Source organism: Clinocottus analis, unplaced genomic scaffold, assembly GCF_023055335.1.
Source record: "Clinocottus analis isolate CAN_PGR_092001 unplaced genomic scaffold, fCliAna1.0.p SCAF_14, whole genome shotgun sequence".
In the NCBI taxonomy this organism is placed as follows: domain Eukaryota; kingdom Metazoa; phylum Chordata; class Actinopteri; order Perciformes; family Cottidae; genus Clinocottus; species Clinocottus analis.
The window spans coordinates 14,421,316-14,444,592 of NW_027175865.1; the positions used below are offsets into that span (position 1 = coordinate 14,421,316).

General features: G+C 47.1%; 1 protein-coding gene across 1 annotated transcript in view; it reads left to right on the forward strand.

Moving 5' to 3' along the window:
• The window catches only part of LOC137784542 (ubiquitin-conjugating enzyme E2 E2-like), a 54,248-nt gene that overhangs the window by 4,758 nt on the left and 26,213 nt on the right, over window positions 1-23,277 (forward strand). Inside the window, exon 3 of the mRNA XM_068575304.1 lies at window positions 4,864-4,914. Coding sequence (XP_068431405.1) covers window positions 4,864-4,914 — 51 coding nt within the window. The remainder of the gene's footprint in view (window positions 1-4,863; window positions 4,915-23,277) is intronic.

Below are 23,277 nucleotides of genomic sequence, written 5' to 3' on the forward strand. Positions count from 1 at the left end.
ATAAATTTGTTGCAAAAACCTTTTATCCAACATTAAATGAACACGTTGTGCTTCATACGTCCCTTCTAATGAATGAATCTTTGCATGAAATTAGGCTTAAAGTGCACCTGGAGTCAGGGCGTTTTGCCCCGCATGTTCAGCATGTTACTCTTCTACTGCTAAGAAGGTGAAGGAGCTGAAACATCTGCATCGTGCCCTGCTGTTAGTGTAGGAGAGCGCTTGATTTGCGCGCCGAGCGTGCCCTTTAAATGTCAATATCGCAGTCGATTATGATTTTGTCGTTGCGGGAAGCCCACCTTTTGATCGCACAGGTTTCCCGCAAACCACATAATAAAGTGACGTCCAACTATAAATCGCCCGCGTTCTTCGACCCGTCGTGAAAGAGTGCAGATAGATATGACGATGATGGCTGATGAGAACACGCAAGATATTGTAAAACTATTCAGGAGATGAAAAGCTGAATGCTTAATTAAGTCTGTGAACAAAATAGAACCGAGATTTGTTTGAGATACTGTGAGCAAAAAGACATGAACGCAACTAAAATATGTTTTTTAATTTGAACACTGGAATGAATCAAATGATTAACTGCAGGACCCAAAACTCACAACTTTGATGTAAACTGTTCATGCAACTCCAGCTGCTTTCAGCAGATGTTTTTTCATTTTCATAACCTCACTCGTCATCCACCAGCATCACTCGTGGTGAAAAACACTCACCTGTAATACATCTAACCTTATCAGCGGAAATGTTGTGGAGCGCCGCGTAGAAGACAAATGACACCCGTATCAACACGGGTGTCATAAAACCAGAGGAACGAATGAATCTATTGCCCCGGTGCATGCTGGAAGGGTTCTTAACACTGCTGCCTCAGGCACATGGTTTCCACCTCATTTGGTCTCTGTTTCAAAATAAGAGCGCCGACGCCGGCCCCTTAAAATTCTGTCACTGGAACGTTACCGGGATTTTTCCGCTCGCTGTTCGGCCGTCCAACAAGCACTTTGGTTAAAGCATGGTGACACCTTAAGGGTCACCTGTAAAAGAAAACTAAGTGCCTTCACACCAAAGAGTAGTTTCAGTGACATAAAACGAAACTACTCGCGTCCGCCAGCACGTCGCCAAGACTGTCCACTGATCCGTTTTCATGAAATCCTCTGCTTTTGACACCAAAAAATAGAAATCCCGTTGACCACAGGAGACTGTTTGAAATAAATACAGAGGTGACTTCTTATCACCAGAGTCGGCTGCAACATAAAATATAAGGACCTTGAGGGTAACCATTTTATAGGAAGGTTGACAGGCACACTGTTATTTAGTTGCTTTTCAGTACCCGCTCCTGTAATAAATCACCGGCTGCTCCACACATAAGCCGAAGCCGGCGTTTTCCATCACAGAAACTGGGCTCGCATGATATTGACTTATTTGCATATGTCGAGGAATGCAGAATGTAATAGTTTAGGGCTCGCAGTGTCTCAAGGGATTATCAAACGCAACGAGCTGTGGAACATGAGAGAAAGCAAGTGTTTGGTTAAAGAGGCGACGCGCGAGCGCGAGGAACTCACGGTTTATATAATCAGGGCTTTTTCCCCCCATTTTTTCCCCCCCGTATTCTCCGGCGTTTTTCATTGCACCGCTCTCCCTAACAGGTCCCCAGCTTCGGCCGTCAAATGTGCCACCTCAGGAAATACAGCAGATAAAATTACACAGCACGCACTCAAGCTGAGAACGACTCCATAACCGTGGAGATTGTATTACAGGCTCCTTTGCAAATATATGTCTTTTTTTTTCTTCTTCTTCTTCTTCTTCTTCTTCTTCTTCTTCTTCTTCCCTCCCCGCCTTCCCTCAAGTGACTTGTGTGCAGTCATTTCCTCGCAGAAGGGAGTTTAAAGATTTGTGTTATGTATCATCAACCAACCTGTGAAGTGCTCTCCCGTCTCGGAGCTCCTCTATGAGGACGTGTTATTGGCATTCTCGTGCTCACAGTCCTCGAGCCGCCCTTGTTTTCCAGAAAATGTATGTTTAAAACACAATAAAGCCAAACGAGCCACCGCCATCGCCAAATCGGGGAACCAGTTGGTGAAATCGGAGCGTGCGTCTCTGTGTCTGTCTCGCGTTCTGCTTGCAGGGCGCATCATATTTTGGGCGGTCGGTTATGGCGGCGTAGCGGAGTCGCTCGTCGATCCGTGATCCGGTTTCACCTCCTCTGATAATGTTGCATCATGAACGACAAATCGGTTTAAATTCGACAGGAGGAGGAGAGCCGGGATGCATGATGATGTCACGGTGCGTTCAGGCTCTGGTCGGATTAAAACGTTGTCTTGATGTGTGAAAATCGTATTTTGTAAAGTAGCTTTGGCGAGAAACCTAAATTAATTGTTTGTCGTTTGAAGGAGACGTTTAAAACAAGTGTTAGAGAGGGAATCATGTACTGTTTTAATCCTAACACTTGCTTCAATAAACCATATAATACGTCATACTAATGAAAAGGTTGTTTTATCAGTAAAAATACAATCATTTTCATTCAATTCACAATCATTTGAATTGTGTTTTCATGCACACAACAAAACGCTATAAATGAAGTGAAAGGGCATTTTTTTGTGATGGTTTACACTGACTTCAGAGCGGTCTAAATGTTTTTCCCCCATGACATCCAGCTGTGGCCACGTGAGAGGAAAGCTGGACGAGTTTCATTTTTGTTCGGGGCGATAGTGCGACGTTTCTTTTCCAGTGACTTCCACTCGCTCTGCCTGGATTCATCACCATTTGTTTTTTAAGTTAGAGTGCGCTCGCTGACACCTCGCACAGCCCCCATTAGTGTCTCGACGGAGCGGATTCGCCAATTGCCGGTTGTGCTCATTCAATCCCACAATGCAGCGGCGCTCGCCGCAGACGCCACCTGGCAGAGACCCGCTCGCTTGCTCGAGTGCACCTTTCTAGAAATGTAACCGCCGTTGACAACTTTTGTCCCGATAAGTACTCGTGATTGACAGAAAGATAAATGGTGCGGCGCGTCAGCGCAGCCTTCATTGTCTCTTTAATCCCCGTAGGATCCTCCCGTGCTGCAGATGCATTACATACTGCAGCGGTTTCTCTTCAGGGTGCAATAAAGTAGCATTTTGAGACTCTTCTCGAGCAGCGAAACGGTCACAGTGCGATGTAAACGAGCCCCAAATGGCTTTTTTTTTTCTCCTCCCGGTGTGACTATTGCACATCCTTTCACTGCCGCGTCGATGCCGAAACAATACATCATGCCGACTGCTTGGCTTTCCTCTCTCCCTCTCTCTTGCAAGAGCAAATTATTTTCATGTCCCTGGCTAACAAACAGCTGAGTGAAGAGACAGCGTGATCAATAGGAGTACTCAATTATTTTGTCTTTTCTTTTTTTTTTTTTTTTAGCTTTTAGCTTTTAGAAAAAGCGAGCATGAGCATTTTTGAGTCATAGCGGCAGAGTGAGGACGGGAAGGCAAGCTGGAAGGGGGAATGAAAAAAGCAAAAGAAATGGATTTTTTTTTTCCCTCGCTTTTGTTTCTCAATACAGTTTGAGCTCGCGTCCTTGAGAGCTCAGATTGATTTCCAGAGTCCAGACTTATCCCACTGTGAGGACGCGGCACACTTCGTGTACCCTTTGTCGTTTGGACAGCGGCGTTCTCGCCGAGGCCAAATCTAATACTTTGATGGCTCCAGTGCACGCCGGAATAGTTTTCACTCAATGGCTTTGGATAGATTTCCCATTTCAGGCACTTTGATGATTAAAATCTGAAGTTAGCCAGTCGTTCCTGCCGAATTTAATGAGCTGCCCCCCTCACACCCGCGCAAGTCACGCGAATGTTATTTTATTCCTGAAGCTCGTACTTTGAGACCGAATAACTTCACACATTCACACAAACTGTCTTCCCCCCGTCGGAGGCGATTAACCCAAAACGCGTCCGCTGTCAGATTTAATGTGCCGAGTCGAACTCTGCCACTGTCGGTAATGGAGGCTAAATCAGATTGATCCATGCTTTTCTGGAATATCAGGACATTTTAATGAAGAATCTTCCAGAGAGGATAGTTTTGGGGGAAAAGAAGACAGTTTTCAATCACCACAACAGGAGGAAAATATATTTAACCTCGCTGGAAACCCTTCGAAAACCAAGAAGGGAATAAATAATTGGAGATATGGTTGCCATGCAGGAAATATGGAGGACCGCTGGATATAGATACATCAACCGTGTTGGAAAACCTGCTTTGAAACAGGCCGAGCTGCTCCATCATCAGTCTGTAGACGAGGTGGAGGTGCTTCTCTCTCTGCACGGAGAGGATAACGGCAGCATTCATAGCTGACTGAGTGATTTCAAAGCGTAACACCCGGCTACTGGATCCTTGTAGGCAAATCACTGACATAGTTTTGTAATGAATACTTAACCGGGGGAGAAATCTGACCTCTTTACGGTTTATTCATTAAACCCTCGTTTTTTTTTTTTAATGTGCCCAGTGTGGAAAAAGCTCCCTGACAAGACAGGACCACGATCATGGAGCCAGATTTATGATGTGATATGATTCATTTATCCAATTTGACATCAATATTATCAATTCATTCCTGTGTGTGTGTGTTTTTTCTTTTTTCTTTTTGTTTTTTAAAGGCAAACACTCAGCCGTGCGTGTCCCCCCCCTCCCCCCCTCATGTTGATCTTGCGTGACAGGAATCACTCTTGTGTTCAATCGCGATGCTCAGGCGCTCATTAGGAAATCAATGCGGTATTCAGTGTAGACACTCGCAGATTGATTTCAGATGCAGGATTTATCTTACTGTGTGTGTGTGTGTGTGTGTGTGTGTGTGTGTTGTGACTGAATATAAATAATACACAAATCTTCCTCTCGTTTCAGAATCCAGAAAGAGCTAGCAGAGATAACCTTGGACCCGCCGCCAAATTGCAGGTAGGAGCTTGTTGACTGTTTGTTTTTTAAGAGAGCTATTTGCTCCGACACCTGAGGCACTGTTGTGCGTGTGTGTGTGTGTGTGTGTGTGTGTGTGTGTGTGTGTGTACGTGTGAGCCTGTGTAGGCTGCGTGTGAATGGATTGTGCCAACTCACTGAGTCACATGAATAGCATAGGTGGATCATTGTGCCGTATTTGCACCACTGTTTGCTCAGGCTGAAGCGTAATGAATGGCCCTTGTGAGCAGTCTGAGGCATCTGACTCGCGGGTAATAAATAAATATCTGTGCCATTGACCCGATTGGCAGTGTTTGCCGTGAGGATCACTGTAGCGGCAGCGCCGTGTTTGCTCACACTCCCCAGCTGGGTGGGAAAGGCACTCCGCCGCGGCGGCTCTACTGGTCCGCGTGGTTTGTTTTCCTCGGCGCGCGGGTTGAAAGACAGACGAACACTCCTGCCAATCAAGACGTGAGTAGGAGCTCTCATTGTGTGGGTGGGTTTTTTTTTTTCGTTGAGTAAGCGTTTGGTCTTGGACTCCTGGGAGCGGTGTTGGAGGGCGGAGGAGGGGGGGAGGGTGGAGGTGACCGTGAGCAGTCCAGGCGTTTCCTGTAGGGCCGAGAAAGCAGGAAAAGCCATCTGCCGCATGGACGCTCTCAGGCTTGTAGGTATAGCTGGGTTTAGTCACTTTTAATGTGTACACCCCCATGCAGGAGGAAGGGGTGCAAAGATCCAGGGTTTCCTCTTCCACAACCGAACCTGATCCCTCAACTCACTCTTATTTAAGCTAAGAGCCTGTAACTTCATTGTGGAGACATTCATACACCGTCTTTATCTTTTAGGCGTACGCACAGATGTTACTTTCATTGTTTCTAGGCCGTTTAAAAGACCGCGGTGTTGTATTAAACAGAGATGCACCGATCGATAGGCTGCAGATTGAAACTGGAAGGTTTTCTGAGTCCCGTATTGACGTTTTTTTTTTTTTTTTTTGCCGGTCCACGTTGAGTCTGAAACAAGCCGAAACATTTGAAAGAACTAACAAAATCGGACACTTATTTAACTGTCAGTCATTTCCATGCACGACATCACGGAGCTACCGGCTCGAGCTCTGAGTGGAGGAGAGCGAAGCATCACACCCGACTCAAACACCACCGCCAGACAATTGCGTGTAGTTTATTTCGACAGCGTCTTGTATTAAAATAAAAGATACATGAATACAGCTTTTTTGTTAAACTCCAAAATCCCAATTTCTGAAATTTGTCGCACTGATGGAACTTTTATTTATTTGCAGCCGTTAAACCTTCAAAGCTGGAATATTTTGAAACGATCGTTGTGCATTCATGATGAACTTGTGAGACCTTTCAATCTGTTCTCAGCTGCTGTGATGAACAGGGATGGGGGTCTGAGCATGGATCTATCTCCTGCCTGATCTTCTGAGACAATATTATGTATTCGGATGTGGTAGGTCAGTATCAGCGCCGAAACCAATCCAGCGTTTATCCAGCGTTTATCCAGCGTTCATCCAGCGTTTATCCAGCGTCAGCGCTTCTCTACATTCACTTACTCCCGTTGCTTAAAGGTCACCGTTAATGACTTTGTCCATACAGTGTTTCAATAGGATCTCTGAACAATGAGTGGAGAAAATGCTCATGGGAAAAAAACCCCGATATGATCAGTGTTGGCTAACCTGGAATTACTCCGTCGACACTTCCTATTCGATGTGTGAAAAGGTCTCCCACGACCTTCACATTCACATGCATCTGTTGAGAAACACGTCCAGGAATTGAGTCCAATGGATTTCATACAACAAGGTATACAGTTCAAAATGTAACAGCACAGATATTGGATCGATATTCATGTTGCCAGGTGCCCTGAGTTAAAGGATCAGAATCCAGTTGTGAAAAGCTCATCTCCTGATTTAGAGTTTTTATCTCCTTGAAGATCTCTAACCAGTCAATCAGATTCATTCTCTGCCTCTTTAACAATTACTTCACTGTGTTCATGAACAATTATTCTGTCTGCACGGTGTGACATGGACTCGGAGAGGAGGATGAGGAGGAGGAGGAGGATGAGGAGGGGAGGTGGGGGGGTGATTGCAACGATTCAAAAGCTCTATTTTTGGGAAGCGCGTGTGAGAATGAACCCCCTCATTCTTTGCGTGGATTCTTTCAACTGTTGTAATTTGTGACAAATGCTCCTGCTGTTCAGCACTTTGCCGGCTCGGGATGTGAACTCAAGGATGAAACATCTGGAACGGCTTTTTTTTTCTAAAAAGTTGGTATCCGCAGACATCTCTTAAACACACATTGGACCGAGTCCTCGGCCACACTGCTTGCGGTGTTGATGCACAGCCGGGCGAGGAATGACATAAACCCTGTTTTTATACACAGGTGCTATACCTCTCACAGTCGGGGGAGGGAAGATGGGGGAGGGGGGGTCTTCTCAGCAAATTGCAGATCTGTTTGTCGTCTCTCTCCGATCTCAAAGACGAGGATAATCTGGCTGAAGCCGTCTCCTGACAAAGGGGCCAAGCGGCACAAAGGGGGAAAAATACATTTCACGGGCCGGCATTTGTATAGAAAATGACATTTCTGTGTAACGGGGAGGCTTCCTTGAAGACCGTCCCGGCTGAAAGGGAGCCCTCGTGACGAATGGATTGAGCTCGGCTGCAGCCGGGAGTCCTCAGTCATGTGTTAAAAAAAAATAAAAAAAATGAGGCTCGGGTCTGCTCGGGCGTATTTCAGCGAGAGAGGCGGAGAGATACGAGCTACTTGAAATGTAGATTTCCGTCTTCATGTGCCCCCTGGGGTATTTGCCTCACACTAACAGCTCTCCCGATTCCACAAGGCTGTCGCAGCCGCCGGTGTTTGATTTACCCTCCACAGTTTCACCACAACAATCCCGATTCTGCCTGCTCCTTTTTGTACGATAAGCGAAGCGCAAGAAAAAAAACAGAAGAGATGAATTCCCTTGAATCGCACTCTCTACCTCTTTCGTGTCTGCTCCAACAAAAGCCTCGGCGTCTCCCCCGGTCCTTTCTTCACCTGCTAATTGATCTGACAGAGTTAAATAAGCCGCGGTCGCTGAAAGACATCAGATGTGAGAGGGTTGTGTGAACGGACGCCGTGATGCAGCTCATTACCCCACAGGCTTCTTCTTCTTCTTCTCCTTCTCCTTCTCCTTCTCCTTGTTCTTCTCGTTCTTCTTCTTCTTCTCCTTCTCCTTCTTCTTCTTCTCGTTCTTCTTCTTCTTCTTCTTCTTCTTCTTCTTCTCATGATCACAGCCGCTCCTACAAAACATCCTCTCTGAATCAGTTTCTGCGGCAGAAGGAGGAATGCTACTGCAATTCCTCTCGGGATTAAAAGAAAAAACACACACCTTTAACTTGTACTAAGACATCATGCCTTGTTTGGAGATCATCTGGCTTCACTTTAAAAGGACTTTTTTCTTTTTCTTTTTTTTTGGAGCCATGTGAGGAAATATTTTTCATTATGCTTTTTAATCATCTTTGTCACCCTGCCAGAGAGTAATTAATTGAATGTGACAAGCACTCTGGAAGGGTATGTAAATAGCCCCCACACCAGACACATTATATTAGCCCGGTGCTCGGTCGGCCTTCCTGGCTGTGTGTGTGTGTGCGTGCGTGCGTGCGTGCGTGTGTGTGTGGGTGAGCGTGCGTGCCTGTGTGTGTGTGTGTGTGTGTGTTTCCCATAATTACCATATCCTTTCATGATGGCCCTGGCAGCGTTTTGATAAGAATCCCCCATCGGCTGAGGGGAAACAATGTGTGGATTGCAAGGGGGAATTGGCCAAGCTCTTTCTTCCCCTCTCTCTCTCTCTCACTCTCTCTCTCTCTCTCTCACTCTCTCTCTCTTTCTCTCCCTCTCTCTCTGCCCCGTCCTTCGTGAAATCCCAGCAAGACTTTGTGTGTTCCAGACGAGTATCGGTGCACATCTTTTAGAAATGAAAGCAATAAGGACGGCAGAAGAAGAAAGTGTTTCCGCGGAATGGAATTGAATGAGAGAAATGTAAATTGATCCGTGACTATCGGGTTGTGAATGTGATTGACTCAAACACGGCTCTGCTTTTATTGTCTGCCGTGAAGCGCTGGTTCACTCTCTCAGCGTCCGATGATAAGGCAAAAAAAACAAAAAAAATTATCGCCAATTATTTGTCATTTCAGTGCGGTGAAGTCCGTGCATCCTCGGGCCAGTGGGGCTAAAAACAAGAGACTCGGACGTTCAGACCAGAAGAGTTTTAATCATTCTGCTGTTTAGTGTCGACTTCAAGTGTATTAACGGTCTCGGTGTTGTTTAAGAGACAAGACGACGATGCTACGGGACTTCTAGCACTCTGCACAACTAAGTGCATTAAAACGGGGCCACAGCTAATGATCATAATCGATTAATGTGCCAGTTATTTTCTCAGTTAATTGATGAATCGTTTGGTCTAATTGAATCTCCATTTGGTCTATTAAGCATCAGAACAGAACGAGAAAGACGTCCAAGTAGCTTAAAGGCTAACCTAACGTCATCATGTGTCCAAAATATGTTGTTTCTTTGCTCAAAAACTATGTTCACAATCAATTGATCATGAAAGAAGTTGCTTTACGAATCTATTTGGACTAAATAATCAAGCAGCTGAGCGTTGAAATTGCTCAGGATTTCAGTACACTTTCACAGATATTGATACAATTCTATGAAGAAGGAAAAACATTCGCCCTGCGAAAAGTGGCAATTATTTAATGAGTGTGAAAGTTGTTCATGCAGTCGACTGCTCACTACATCGCTAACAAGGCCAGATGTTTGAGGGAGGGTTGCCGCTTCTTTTCCTGGAGGAAACCCCGCCGTGCATGTGTTACACGTCCTGCCGCTTCATCTCAGGGTGCTTCATGAGCATGGAGGCGACAGGGAGAGAGCGAGAGTGTGTGTGTGTGTGTGTGTGTGTGTGTGTGAGGGGGCACGGAGGTGGTGCGGCATGTCAATAAAGGCCCACCAGCAGAGCTTGGCCCCAGTTCCCCCTCACGGGTTAATCCCTGTGTGCAAGAAAACAGAGCGCTGCATTGTTTTCCCGTGACCGACCAGTGACATCAGTGCTGTTGGTACAAACACGCGGCGCGCGAGTCAAACATCATCACGAGCCGTACGCGTGAGCTCACGGAGAGACGGGCTTTAACTGAGGACGTTTGCGTCCTTAACGTGAACATTAGTAAGAAAACAACCACCGGGGTCTTTTCCAAGTTTTTGTTTTGAGGATGGAGGGTGGTACGTACACAATTTGTGGACTTAAATCCACAATGGTTGGTATTTTGTGTGAGTGTTTTTAAATGAAAACCTGTTTTGTATGAAAACAAACAACAAAAAAACATCAATCTGTTTTCAAAAGACCCATCTGGTTATTGCAGAAAAGTACTGGAGCTCCTGTGTGTCACTGGTCCTGGTCCACTTCCTGGTCCTGGTACTAGTCCGGGTCCTGGTCCTGGTCCTGGTCCAGCCAGCTGAAAGCAGTTTGACTGTCAGTCAGGATTTCTTTATTGCTGCTTTTCTTCCCAAGATGACTTTTTGTTGCAGTAAATGGAGGAAAATGTGTTGTTGTTTTTTTCTGCTGGTGAAGTGTTCCTCGCAGGCACTGCGCTCATGTCTCCCTCATAACTTTATGTCATGTGAGAAGCCAGTGCGTCTCTCAGCAGCTGCGAACACTCGTCGACTCTTTTACGGTTTTGTAAACAATGGCGGCGCGTGTTTCGCAGCGCAACGTCCTGTCAAGCTACACGCCGACGAGAAGTTACGAGCGTGAAAGTCACTTACGCTTCCAACCACGCTATCTGTCTCATCAATTACGACAACAACAAAATGGTCATCAATCCTGTGCAAGTCAACACGTTTATTGGCCGCAGAGAGACGCGGCCGAGGTTTCGCTTTGAAGAGCGACCTTGTGAACTGGCGACTCTCCAAAGGCGTCCGCGGTTGCTCTCTTGAAAACCACCAACGGGTGTTCGCCGCGAGCCTTCAGTCAGATTTCTAGAGACGCACTCGTCTGCGTCTTGTTGTCGACGCCGACCTTTTATAATTGACCCCACAGTGGGGAAATGTATTCTCTGCATTTTAGCAGTAAAGAAAGAGCAGCGGGCAACCTCGTGAGGCAACTCCGGGTTCAGTGTCTTGCTCGAGGACATTCAAACTATGAGGGAGACCAGAGAATCGAACCAGCTACCTCGTGGTTTCAGGACAACCTCTGTGCCCATGAGCTACAGCCGCTTCATGCGGGCCTCTCGGTGCTCTGAAGCGGCCTCGGTCCTGGCAACATGAGTCTTGACACCAGAACGCGCGACGACCAGACATCGTGACGCCCGTTGACCGTTTTCTATTTCTTCTTTTACGCTCGCTGAGTCGTCCGGTTCGGCCAACGCGCACGCGCATGCTTTTTTTTTTATAACGCTGGCTGTGAAAGAGTCTGTTAAAACTGTGATGGATCAAACTCAATAACGGTTTCATGTATAAATATTTCCGACAAGACCGAATTTAAAGATGTCGGTAAAACGGGCGATATGAATTACGCCGCCCTCAGGAGTCTCTCGGTGACTGACAGAGGAAAAATTAGTGCAGGATGTTATTGACTCTCGAGCTCCGCTGCCTGTCAGCGTCTTTCCAGCCATAATAAATATGAAATAAATATAAACGGAGCTTTTACTGCAGAGATGATAAATCCAAAAGCCAACAAAGCGTACAAGTCTGAACCGATATGAGAAAACATTTCATCCACAGACTGCGTGAGGCGTCTTCCACAAAACACCATTCAAGATTAATGTTTTTAAAGCGGGGACTTTATGGGATTAAGCGGCATTGTTAGCCACTTCTGAGACTTAAATCCGCAATTTAGAATCACTTATAACTGGATGTAACGCTTGACTTCTTTTGGAAAAGAGCAAGCGCACGCTACATCTCCAAACACGCCTGAATCTGACACTCTGAACGCGCCGACCTAATCGTTTTCTCCCTCGGACACACCGATCCCAAGACACGTCTGTCGACACCAAATGCCGACACAACACCAGCTCTCTTTCATCTCCGAAAGTACAATCACAACAAAGCAAGCTTCTACGTGTGGAGCGGATTAGAGTCATCTGTCGATGGTAACATGACGCTGCAACCGGAGCCGCTCACCCATCAACACACACTCGCGTTGTTGATGTCTGCTCCATCACGACGTCATCTTGTCTAACACACACACACACACACGCAGCTATCTATGAGTCCTACAGCAGTCAATGTCAGAGTCAATGGCCTGTGTGTGTGTGTGTGTGTGTGTGTGTCACAGCCGAGGCAAAGGGCAGTGTTTGTTTTTATTACTCTTTATCTCTTTTTCTTTTCTTTTTTTAAACCTAAATTAACCTGCAAAATTCATTGGAATATCCCGCTTGTAAGCTCGATTGAGATGTTTTTTTGGCCTCCGAAAAGTGTCCATCAATCATTTACCTCGCGCGACTGATTAGCTCGTCTGCGTCTTCGTAACATGGCCAATATTAGCGAACGGCAAAAGGCCAAAGAGACAAATTCCTGAAGACCGACATCCATTTTTCTCTCGTGGATGGTTCGACCTCTGCTCCCTCTAATCTGATCCCCGACCCGCGGCCGTGCGTCCGTCGCCCGTCGCCCGTCGTTCCAGCTCCTCAGCAAACTGCAGAAACAGCTGAGTTTGAATCAACGGAAACGTGCCGATTCGCTTTTCCTGTTTTGAAACGTTTCAAAAGTTCGCCCGGCGTTCGCCTCTTTCCAGCCGAATGGAAACCAGGATATCGCAGCTCGTTTGTTGTGCTTTTGATCTGCGGGAGCAGCAAAACGTTTGCACACCGGTGTCGACCTCAGGGCCGAAGTTCAACAGTAGCTGTCTGAGAGACCTCCTTTTTTCATAGTCTACTCTCATTTTAAGAGGAAATAGTGAAACCCTTTATGTAAAAGCCGCACAAAAGATGGGAATAGTCACGCCAAAGTTCAGGGAACCAAACAAGCGAATACGACTAGAAGAAGAGTTGATTCAGCTTCTTCTCCGGGGTCCAGTCACTTTCCCTGTGCAACGTTTCGGGGTGAGGTCGAAGGGGTCTGGCTCGTCCTTCAGGTCTGCAGCATCCCGGGCGAGCTTCTGCCTCCGCCGCGTCTCGCCGGAGGAAAGAGGAGGAGGTCCGGTTTGTTATTGGGGAAACCGCCCGCGGTGAAAGCAGCAGGCTCGTGGGCGCGCCAGCTGTTCCGGCTCGCCACTCGCTGCTCGGACTAAAAGCTGCGCTTGTTCACACGCGGACGCGGAGGTGAGGGACGGCGCCGCCTCAAGTATGATCGCAGGGACTCCGACACCGAGAACGGAGTGATTACGTCCATTAACTGAAGGCTGAATAAGAAAGCAGCATGTGTCCGGTACTTTGCCGCAACGGGGAACACGGGATCAGTGCCGAGGCTGCGCTTTACGGCGGAGAAAATACAAGTGTGGCGACCGTGTGAGCTCACTGTTTATGGGGGTGGATTATAGTAACAATGAGCTGTTTAAAACAACAATGCAGTCAAAAATGATTAAACAAAGGAGGAGGGGGGGGGGGCGCTGCGTTCCTCCTCGGGTCGTTTAAGGTGTCAGACTTTAAATAGCTGAAATAATTCCAGGACACAGCTGATTTATCCGAGGGGAGCTCAAGGTCAAAGCTTCTCCGGAGACATCCGGAGACATTATTGACAAGGACACCGAACCCGCTCGTCTAGCCTCCCTTCACCCGTGTAACGCTGGGAAGCAGCCGCGCTGTTGGTGCTGTTTATTTTGAAAACACACAGTCGACTCCGCTGTCACTCGATAGTCGCTGTTAAAGAATATATATTTGACACCTTTTTATGGCGTGTGTGTATATATATATATATATATATATATATATATATATATATATATATATATATATAAAAAGAAAAGATGATCATGGTTATAAAAGCAGGATTAGAATCTAAAACAGTAATAGTGCAAGTTACCATATGAGGCTATATCGGGATCTCAATGGTGCCCGTGTGTAGTCCATGTTGAACCTCTTCGGCGTTCTTTGGGGGACGAAGAGCCGTTGTCTCGTGTCTCGTGTGGTGAGTCCAGTCCATCCTCACCGATGTGAGCCCTGAAGAACGTGAGGGGAAGGCGTGGTCCAGTTTATCTGGGAGATGCTGACATCCCCTCAGCGCTGCTGTTTGTTTCCTCTTCCACTTGCTCCACGTATTTGCTCTTTTTACAGCAAACAGCTCTCTCTCTCGAGTGGATACCCGGCTCTCCTGCCCTCGTCCAGTTCACCCCAGTTGTAGGCGGTGGCCCGTTCTTTTAGTTACTTTACCCCGTGAGGTTCGGCTACAGGAACATCTGCCCCGTAATCCTCAGTACGACGTCGGCGATGTGACGACTAAACAACTGAAATGTCCTGAATTAAAATACGAATATCTTTCTGCACATCCCATTATCTTAAAATCTCAGCTTCAGATACAGACGGTGTTCATTCCGGGGGATTATGCTGTTATTCGTCTGCTTAGGGCCGCTTTGTTCTCCTGTAAAAGATTTGAACAAGCAGCAGATATCATGATCTGTCGAATCACTCCGCGTTTGTGCAGCGGCGCCTGCTGCATTGGTAGAATCCCCGGGGATTTTTTTTTTGGGTGAAAAACCTCCTTGTGTTTCGAGGCTCGCAGTTTGTTTGAGGAATACAAAACATAAAAAATGAGGATGTTGAGCTTCGAGTGACAGAGAGAGAGAGAGAGAGAGAGAGAGAGAGAGAGAGAGAGAGAGAGAGAGAGAGAGACGCATCTGCTTCAGAGAGGAAACAGAGGAGGCCCTTAAAGATTTCTGCAGCTCCCCTGCAGGGAGGCAGCGCAATGGAAATACTAATTATTCTCCATGTCTTTAGCCAGCTTTGCTCTCCCACTGGCTGACTTTTTATTTCCACACCTCGTACAGCTCTCACATGTCCCCCCCCCCTCCAACATCTCTACTACCTTTCATGTGTCTGCTACCAAAAGCCGCTGCAGTATTTTCCATTCTTTACCGAGCGACGAAGGAAAAAAATCAACTTACAACTCGCTCCAGAAGTTTTAATCCATCACAGGGAGCCTAACGCTCGGTTTCATTTCGTCAAAGACACTCTCCGCTATCTGGTAACGCAGTCGAGTACGCGCAGTGATTGCAAAAATATGTAATGCCTTGTGCGTCAAAGTCTGTTAATTATCTAATAGTGTGAAGTCAGCGACCACGGCGGAAAGAAATGAAGCCGTTAAACGCCGAGCAGATAGACTGGAATCTGTTCATTTCACACACTTAATGATCTTATCTGCAGAGCGACAACCCCGACGGATCCGGACTGAGCATCCGTCACGCGCCGGCTCATAATCGGAGTGTGTGTCGCCTTAAGACAAGAGTGTTTCCCACTGGTGGTGATGATCTGACCCGCGGTGCAGCAGTGCGGCTTCATTTTCCCACACATCAGCGAGTGATTGCGACGAAATGAAGTTTTTTTTTTCTTCTTCATTTTTCGAAACGCCGCAAAGACGTCGACGTCGGCGCTCCAAATAATGGCCGTGAAGCGAAGACAAAGTGTGTGTGCAAGTGCATGCGATGAATCGCCCGCCGAGCCCGAGTCCTGATGCGTCACTCATTAAATACGCTGCTCTCTCTCTTCCGCCTCGTTTCCCCCCCGAGACTTAATAACAAATAGTAGATTTCGTTGAAATGTCGTTTCCCTCTGTCAGTGGAGGCGTTCTTTATTTCAGGACGCATCAAACTTTATCAATGAAACGTGTCCAATGGCGCGTGAGGTGACTTTGACTTCTCTCTTCAGGACGAGTTTGACAGGTGAAGTGCTTTGCCTGTCAGACGAAGAGCATCAATGTCAAAGAAAAGCTTTAATATGAACCTTTATGGACTGTATTCAAACTTATGACAGTGTAGATACAGAAAGGACAAGCGGAAACATTCCACCATGTCTGAACCACCAGAGTGGATCTCATAGCTTTCATGGTCATCCCGATCGTGTCCGTGCATTTATCTGAATGCCTTTAAACAGCTTTTATCTTCGCATTTTATGTTTAAAAACAGATGAAAACAGCACGTGTCTTTAAAGCGACTGCACTTGTGCGTCCCATCCGGCAGCAGGGGAAGGTGGGGTTTGCGTGTGAAGGACCCATGAGTGACCCAACCAGCTGCTCTAGAATATTACTGCGGCGTTTTTGGAGTGAAACGCAAAAGGAGGGTGCCCTTGTGCTTTCAGTGTGTGGCAGGATGCGGAGCATCCTTCTGTGCCTCCAGGTCCGCCAACTGCGAAAAATCAGCCTGTGACCTGCTTGGAAAACCTACTAATACTCTCTTGTTACGTGCAAAAAAAACATTAAAAAAAACATGTGTATTGCCTGTGTGTCCGAGAGGCCCGCGTATCGACACGCTGCAACTGACGCCACGTCTCCCTCGCCTGCTTCTGCGCCTCCATCCTCACTCATTTCCTCCTCTCTCTTGTCTGCAGTTTGCTACAGCTGACTAAGCCTGTCTCTGCAGTGGTGTGTTCGTGTGTGCGTGTGTGTGTGTGTGTGTGTGTGCGTGTGTGTGCGTGAATGAGGTCATCATCATATATCAGCTATGCACATCGTGTCTCCGTGTTGGATGAATGATTAGTCTCTCGTTAGATATGCCGTCCTGCTCTGTGGAGCGAGGACTGCAGTATCCTCCTTCAGCGCCACTCAGTCTCAGTTACATGTTCAGTGTATACACACACGCACACACACACACACACACACACACACACACACACGCGTGCTCTATGCAAACAGAAACACAATTGCACTCGTACATAAATGCACCACTTCCTCTCCTACGCTTAAAGAGGAAACTTCATTCATGTCTGATACACAGAGGCACACTCTGACTTCCTGAGCATTACCCATTAGAGACTGGTACTTCCAGCCATAACGCTCTTTTGCTGCAGACATCTCGTCCCCGTCTGATCGGATGGTTTCTCCACAAGACAAACAAACCCCCCCCCCCCGCAATCTGAAAGAACTGGCTCGTTCCTTTAAGTGATTAGGATCCGTGGTGTTTCATCATCAAAGCTGTGTGAACGCCGTTTCAAAGGCGTTCATAGTCGTACTACACGTCTGACCGAGCAAGAAGTGAGGGGAAGTAATCAGTGAAACACAAACTGGTTTAGCTGTGGCACCGGTGTGATGGTCATGCTATGTCTGTTGGCGTGATCGGGGTGTAAGCAACCTTTGCTTTGGGCTATTGCGTGGCTGCTCTCTGGAGTTTATTTCTTTTACGTTTCTTTGGATAGTTGTGGGGATAAAGTGATTATTAAAGTGATTCTATATTTATATATTAGTGTCCACGAATCCCTTTTGAAAAGACCGAAATGTGTTTTGTTCTTTTCCTACCTGTGTGGCATTCAGCCCCGAAGACATTAGCTCCAATTAAAGATGCAAATCTTTAAAAGAGTCTTTCTAACATAGATTATATCTTTTGGGGGAAAAAAGGGCCTTAAACAGCTGGGCAGTTTTTAGCAAATGTTGCTTTTGAGACTCTTTTCAGCGGCAGATTAATACACATTTAGCGCTGTTTGGGTAATATTTGGAGCATTGACTGCAAAATGTTTTAGGGAAACAAAGGATGTACAAAGGATTCAGACAAGGAAAGTATTGCTGTGCGTTATATGAAAACAGAGCAGAGGTTTTAGTCACAACAACACTACTCCTAAACCTAGTATTTCCCAAAGACATGCAGATTTGCCACTTTCCTGCCTTGTCCCGTAAATAATTTAAGGACAGTGAGTGATTAATGAGTAAAAACATTCAAAAAATAAACTGATTGAGATATTGAGCTCCTGAAAAAAACAGCAGAGCTCAAGACAACTTGTTGTCCCCACCTGAGCCGTCGTGCTGCAAACACAAATGTGAAAAGTGAGTAATTGAACATCAGCCCCTCTGATCTGTGTGTGTCTGTGTGTGATTGTGCACATGTGTGTGTGTGTGTGTGTGTGTGCGGCTGGTTAGTGGCCAGCGCTCCCTGTCATCGCAGAGATAACGCAGGCGGCTGACAGAAACGGCGCTGGGCGTCTCTTTATCTGCCCGTGTTGTTACAGCTTAACTCAACCAACCAGTTGCGAGCGAGGGGAAGATAAGGCGAGCCGCGCCATCGTGCACCGCTGAGGCCGAAGCCGCCTTCAGAAATGTGTGGCCTCGGGAAAAAAACGCGTCGCGGTCTGAAGTGTTGTTGTCTCCGGCTCCTCTCTCTTCGGGGTCAAAGGTCAGATATCGATGCCTGAAAGATAAACACTGGTCTTTCAGGTTTAACGGGCCGGTTTGTTTGGCCCAAAAAAACCTTGTTCCAGTGTCTGCCTCGCTGTTGCGTATCATTTCTCTCGGCATACTTGTGTCTTATACTTGCGTGTGTCTCTGTTTAGTGTGTTTCATTTCCTTTTCAAACACATTGTGGTTTGATGTATGTTTGAATGAACAGCGATGCATGACTGACGCTGCGCTGAAGCGCGGCTCCTGTCGCTCCACGCTTTGATCCGACACTTCATATAAATCAATTTAGACCCTCGCCCTCGCAGACATTTTGACCTTTCACAGTAGAAAAAGCAAAGATATGACTAACAACACAATGACTCGGTTCTATTCAAGTGTCAGATTTTTGGATTTTTTTTTCTTCTTTTTTACAGCTGAGACCTCGCTGTCATCCGCAGACTCTATTGTGGTCTCCATTGTCCGCCCACACCCTCTTTAATTTGCCTTTTTTCAGAAGAGCGCATGAGTGTGCAGCTGCGTCTCTGACTGCAGAGGGTGGAGGATAAGTTTAGGAGCCTCACGGCCGGATGAAAGAAGCCGCTCTGCCGTCCACGGCAGCGGATGCGTCCGTATCGCTCGCCAGATCCCCTCATCACATGGTTTTATTGGTAACCGAAACAAATTGTCGCCGGGGCGATCCAAAAATAATACATGACTCTACGACCCCCCCCCCCCTCCCCTCGCTCCAAAGTCTGCTTTTATCCATCCATAAACGATCTTGAAGAAAGAGTTGTTGTTTTTTTTTCCATTTTCCACTTGCGTCAATGTGGACGCCTGGTTTTCTGTTTTTTAAATGAGTTTAAGTGAGTAAATGAGTCTGGGAGGTTTTTCCAAATTTGATTTAAAACGACAGTTTGAAGTGGAACCGTTGAGAGCGGAGTCACTACAAAACATGCACCGGTCAATTTTGAGATTTGGGGCTACTGCTCTTCTTTCAGTCAAAGCAATTGCTTTAATGTAAGCAATTAACTGGGTTTTAGTTTTATGATGATATCTGTTTTATTTTCACTTGTCACTTCTTGCTTCTTCAGAATGTCATATTGCAAAACAAGATCTCAAAATGAGTTATTTCTCCCTCCATGAATCTCCACTTCAGCAGGTTTCATTCCTCTCTCTATTATGAAGGTTGTTTTTTTGTTTACAGAGATGTTTGTTTATACATCAATCTTAGTCTGACTTATCGAATATTTATCCCTAAAAACATGACGAAATGTTTTCTCTGTTTATGACTGTTGACAGTTATTTCGGATTAATGGAGCGATAAAAAGAGATATCAAAATGCCTTCTGGGGAAGAAAGAAAAAAACACATTGACTCTAATGTGTGTGTCTGTTCTGGAAACTTAGCAAAAAATAAATTTAAAAAAAAAGCACACATTTGAGAAGACAATGCCTCATTTGCATAATCAACATATTTTCAATCAACCTGAAGGGAAACTCAAACCCTTTGACGCTTCCTGAATCAAATCGTCTCTCTGAAGTCGTGCGCAGCGGGTCGTTTTTCTGTCACCGTGAATCTTTCTTCCTGTGGTTCAGTGTCTGTTGGTCTGCTCCCATGGAGCTCCCACAGCTCCCACTTGGTTCCCTCTGTTTATTTTCCATTTCTCATACCCGGCCAAAAGCTTCTCTAAACTGCAGCGCTGCTGAATCAATAGTGCAGCGAGAGCCAGGCTGCTCCCACAGACTCCACTGGAGCATGCACTTCACAGCCGCCTTCAAAATCCACCCCGTAATGTGTTTCATGGCGTGGGAAAGTATGTATTTTTTTGTAAGGTTTTTTCGCATCGCTCCGGGACTCTGCGCCGAACCATCCCCTCTCTCTCCGCCCCTCGGGCAGCTCCGACCGCTCTCCCTCGCCGGCCATCCCAAAGGTATCTGTAGCTCTTATCGCCAACCACCAAAAAAAGACTTTCCTTTTTTTTCCGTTCGCCCCCGGTCGCCTCGTTCCCGTCCTTGCCGCGCGCACACGTCCGCCCTTGATAAGATTAATTAAGCGCTCAGCGCAAAAGGCAGTTGGAGTTTGGAGGTAGTTGCGCTGCAGCGGGCGGCGCCTGTAGGTCACCTGCACAATGGAGCCTGTGGGAGCCATTCGGGCCTGCAGCTTCCCCCGCCCTGACACCAGCCACGGCGCTGCCGAGGCCCCCGAGCTGCTGTTACTCAAAGAGCGTGTTTCATAGGGGGCCGACGCCTGATCATTTGCACAGTAAATCACGGGGGTTAATTGTCTCCGTGCATGCCTCAGTCGGTTTTCCAGCTGATGTGGCCGCGCGAGCTGTGGAATTCGTAATGTGCCCTTTTGTGGTCAGCTTTCAACAGCTATCACCTTCAAGCCTGGGCTCCTAATGGGGGGGGGGGTGTCTCCGCTTGTATTTTCTAATGCAGTTCAGCAGGAGGCGGGGTGGGGGGGGGGGCAACATTAATGCTGTTTTAAGATGAGCTAATGAATCAGCGTAAATCATCGCTGGCTGGATGTTTTTTTTTTTTTTCTTTCTTTTTTCTTTCCACTGCGCTGTGAGCACATGTAACCCCCGCCCCCCTGCAGGGGCGAGGGTGTTTGGCTCCGGCCCGAGGGCTCATGTGTGGGTAAACAGTGAAGTCTTGGCACCGGGACAAATAGTTCTAATGCGCAGAAACGCTACGGTGAGATTTCATTACTGTTTTGGCAGAGAGCTTTTTGCACAGGCAGCCACGCCGAGACCCGGCATGGGCAGCCACCACACACACACACACACACACACACACACACACACAGAGGATCCGCTTCCTGCCAGGGCTTTGATTTCATTCAGGTGACGAATGCCCAGCAGCTGCCACTGAGAAGGGGAGGGAGTCGGGGGGGAGGACACCAGGGTCTTGTGTCCTCAGATTGTGATCTTTCGGAGACACACAAGATGACATGTTGATGCATGTACGTCCTCGCTTTACACAACGATTCCTGAGCTCAACATACTGGAAAACATAGTTTCTTTTGGTTCATTATTCACCATATTTTCTGTGTTATTCGAGTGTCATTTCAAATACTGTATAATCAACCTAATCACATCTCTAAAAAGTAATGTCACGTTCACGCACATTCAACGCTTTTGTGTAATTGCTTTTTTTCAGTTTAAGGTCGGGTGGAAAAACGCGGCTTTTCTGGCCGACGCCGTAATAAATGTCCTCATTAAGGAAAGCGTGGACGAGGATGTTGAACGCTGATGGACTCTGCCGTCTTTGATATTTCACCTTTTATTAAGGCGGGTCGGCTGAGCATACATGCTCGATAATACGAGAGAGGAGGCGATGCTGCGGACTCGATAGTGCCTTCAGACTTAACGCCGCAAACACTTGTGCCTGTTTTGCATCTAATTTAATTTGCACACATCGATTCAACTGGAACGCGTTCGGCATTCGTGTGCCAGTTGAAGGACTGCACCACTAACGACGTGTCCTTTGCCCATCAGCGTACGCTTTATTACAGTCAAGGCAATTTTCCATGAAAGTCAACATGACAATTCAGCTTTCATCCACGCACGCGTGTCACAGGCCGCGTACGAGCCGGAGCGCAAGTCTGTATTCTATCTCATTAACGATTAAGTAGAATTTAATTGAAATTTTATCTGGTGAAGAAACGCAGGCAATCTTCCCCCTCGCGCTCACGATGGTCTCTTTCAGTGTCCTGCAAAAAAAACAAAAAAAAACAGTTATGTAATCCATCACAGACGCAGCCGATGAGAGAACACAGGGAGCACCGTGTCAGATGCCTAACATTGTTCTCGCATTGTGGCCTTTGTCTTTGAACTAGTGCAGTGTCCCATCCCCATCCCCCACAAGGCAGTGCGGCTTGCAGTGTTGTCGGGACTCATCGGCTCCAGAAGCGGAGAAGAGTTATGTGGTAACTTCAGTGTGTATCCAGCATCCAGCGGCGAAAGTGATCTGCAGTCAGCGTGCGGACGACATCCCCGACATCCTCGACAGCCCCGCCCCCCTCCGCCGCTCGCACAGGCTGCTTGTTTATTCAAAGTTTGTTTTGACTGCGCTGACGTCTGACGTCGTTGCACCAACCTTTTACTGCTATCCGGCTCCACGCCCGCCGAGTGTGAAGCAGATCGAAGAGAGAGAGAGAGAGAGAGAGAGAGAGAGAGAGAGAGAGAGAGAGAGAGAGATACACGGAGCCATCGGGGAGTTGTGTGTTGGAGCACGTGACCCGGTTGATTTAGGAATAATTTGACCGTGTGAAAAGTCTCCCGAAGACAAGAGGACGAAGGGCCGAGTGAATTATAGACGGACTGAATGTTTGGGGCTGTGAGTGATCGCGGCCTCTATGAGAGCCCGTCACAATAGAGCAGTGACGTGAAATCAATGTTCAGAGTGCAACCTAATCAATGCGGCCATGATGAGTACGGGAAGGGCACTGAGAGATGGTTGCATTCGGTTTGCCTGCGGAGGTCACCCTCCTCCTGTTCACAACAAGCTAACGTAACAGCGCTGCGTTTTCTTTTTGGACTGCACAGCCACCAAGACTGCCCAAGCCCCGTCTCGCTTTCACTGCAACTCTGCAGCTTTTCCCCCCCTCAGTCGTTTGGTTTTGTCCCCACAGAGAATGTGTTCATTTCAGCGACGGCGGCTCCTCTGCATACGATATTGAAAGGACGGCTAACGAGCTGCTCAGGACATTTATTCACAATAGCACGCTGAGTCTGCAGGTCTCTGTGACCTTGGTGTGTGTGTGTGTGTGTGTGTGTGTGTGTGTGTGTGCGCACCCCTCTCAAGAACCATGTAATGGCAGAACGCGGCCTTGTAGAGAGGCCCGGGGAGGAGACTGATATATTATTGAAACGTTATTTGACTTCATCCCTGGACTTCATCTTGAGCAGATAATAATAGCTGCACTTTACTTGAAGTGGTGCTCACAAGGCATCAGAAGTCTGTTACAGCGTGTGCCAGTAGGGAGTGCACGGTGATTAATGACATCACAGGACAGCATGCAGCACGGAGTTTGACAAAAGTTGAGGTGGTTGTGCGTTTTCAAAGTGTGTCAGGTCACTTTCACGG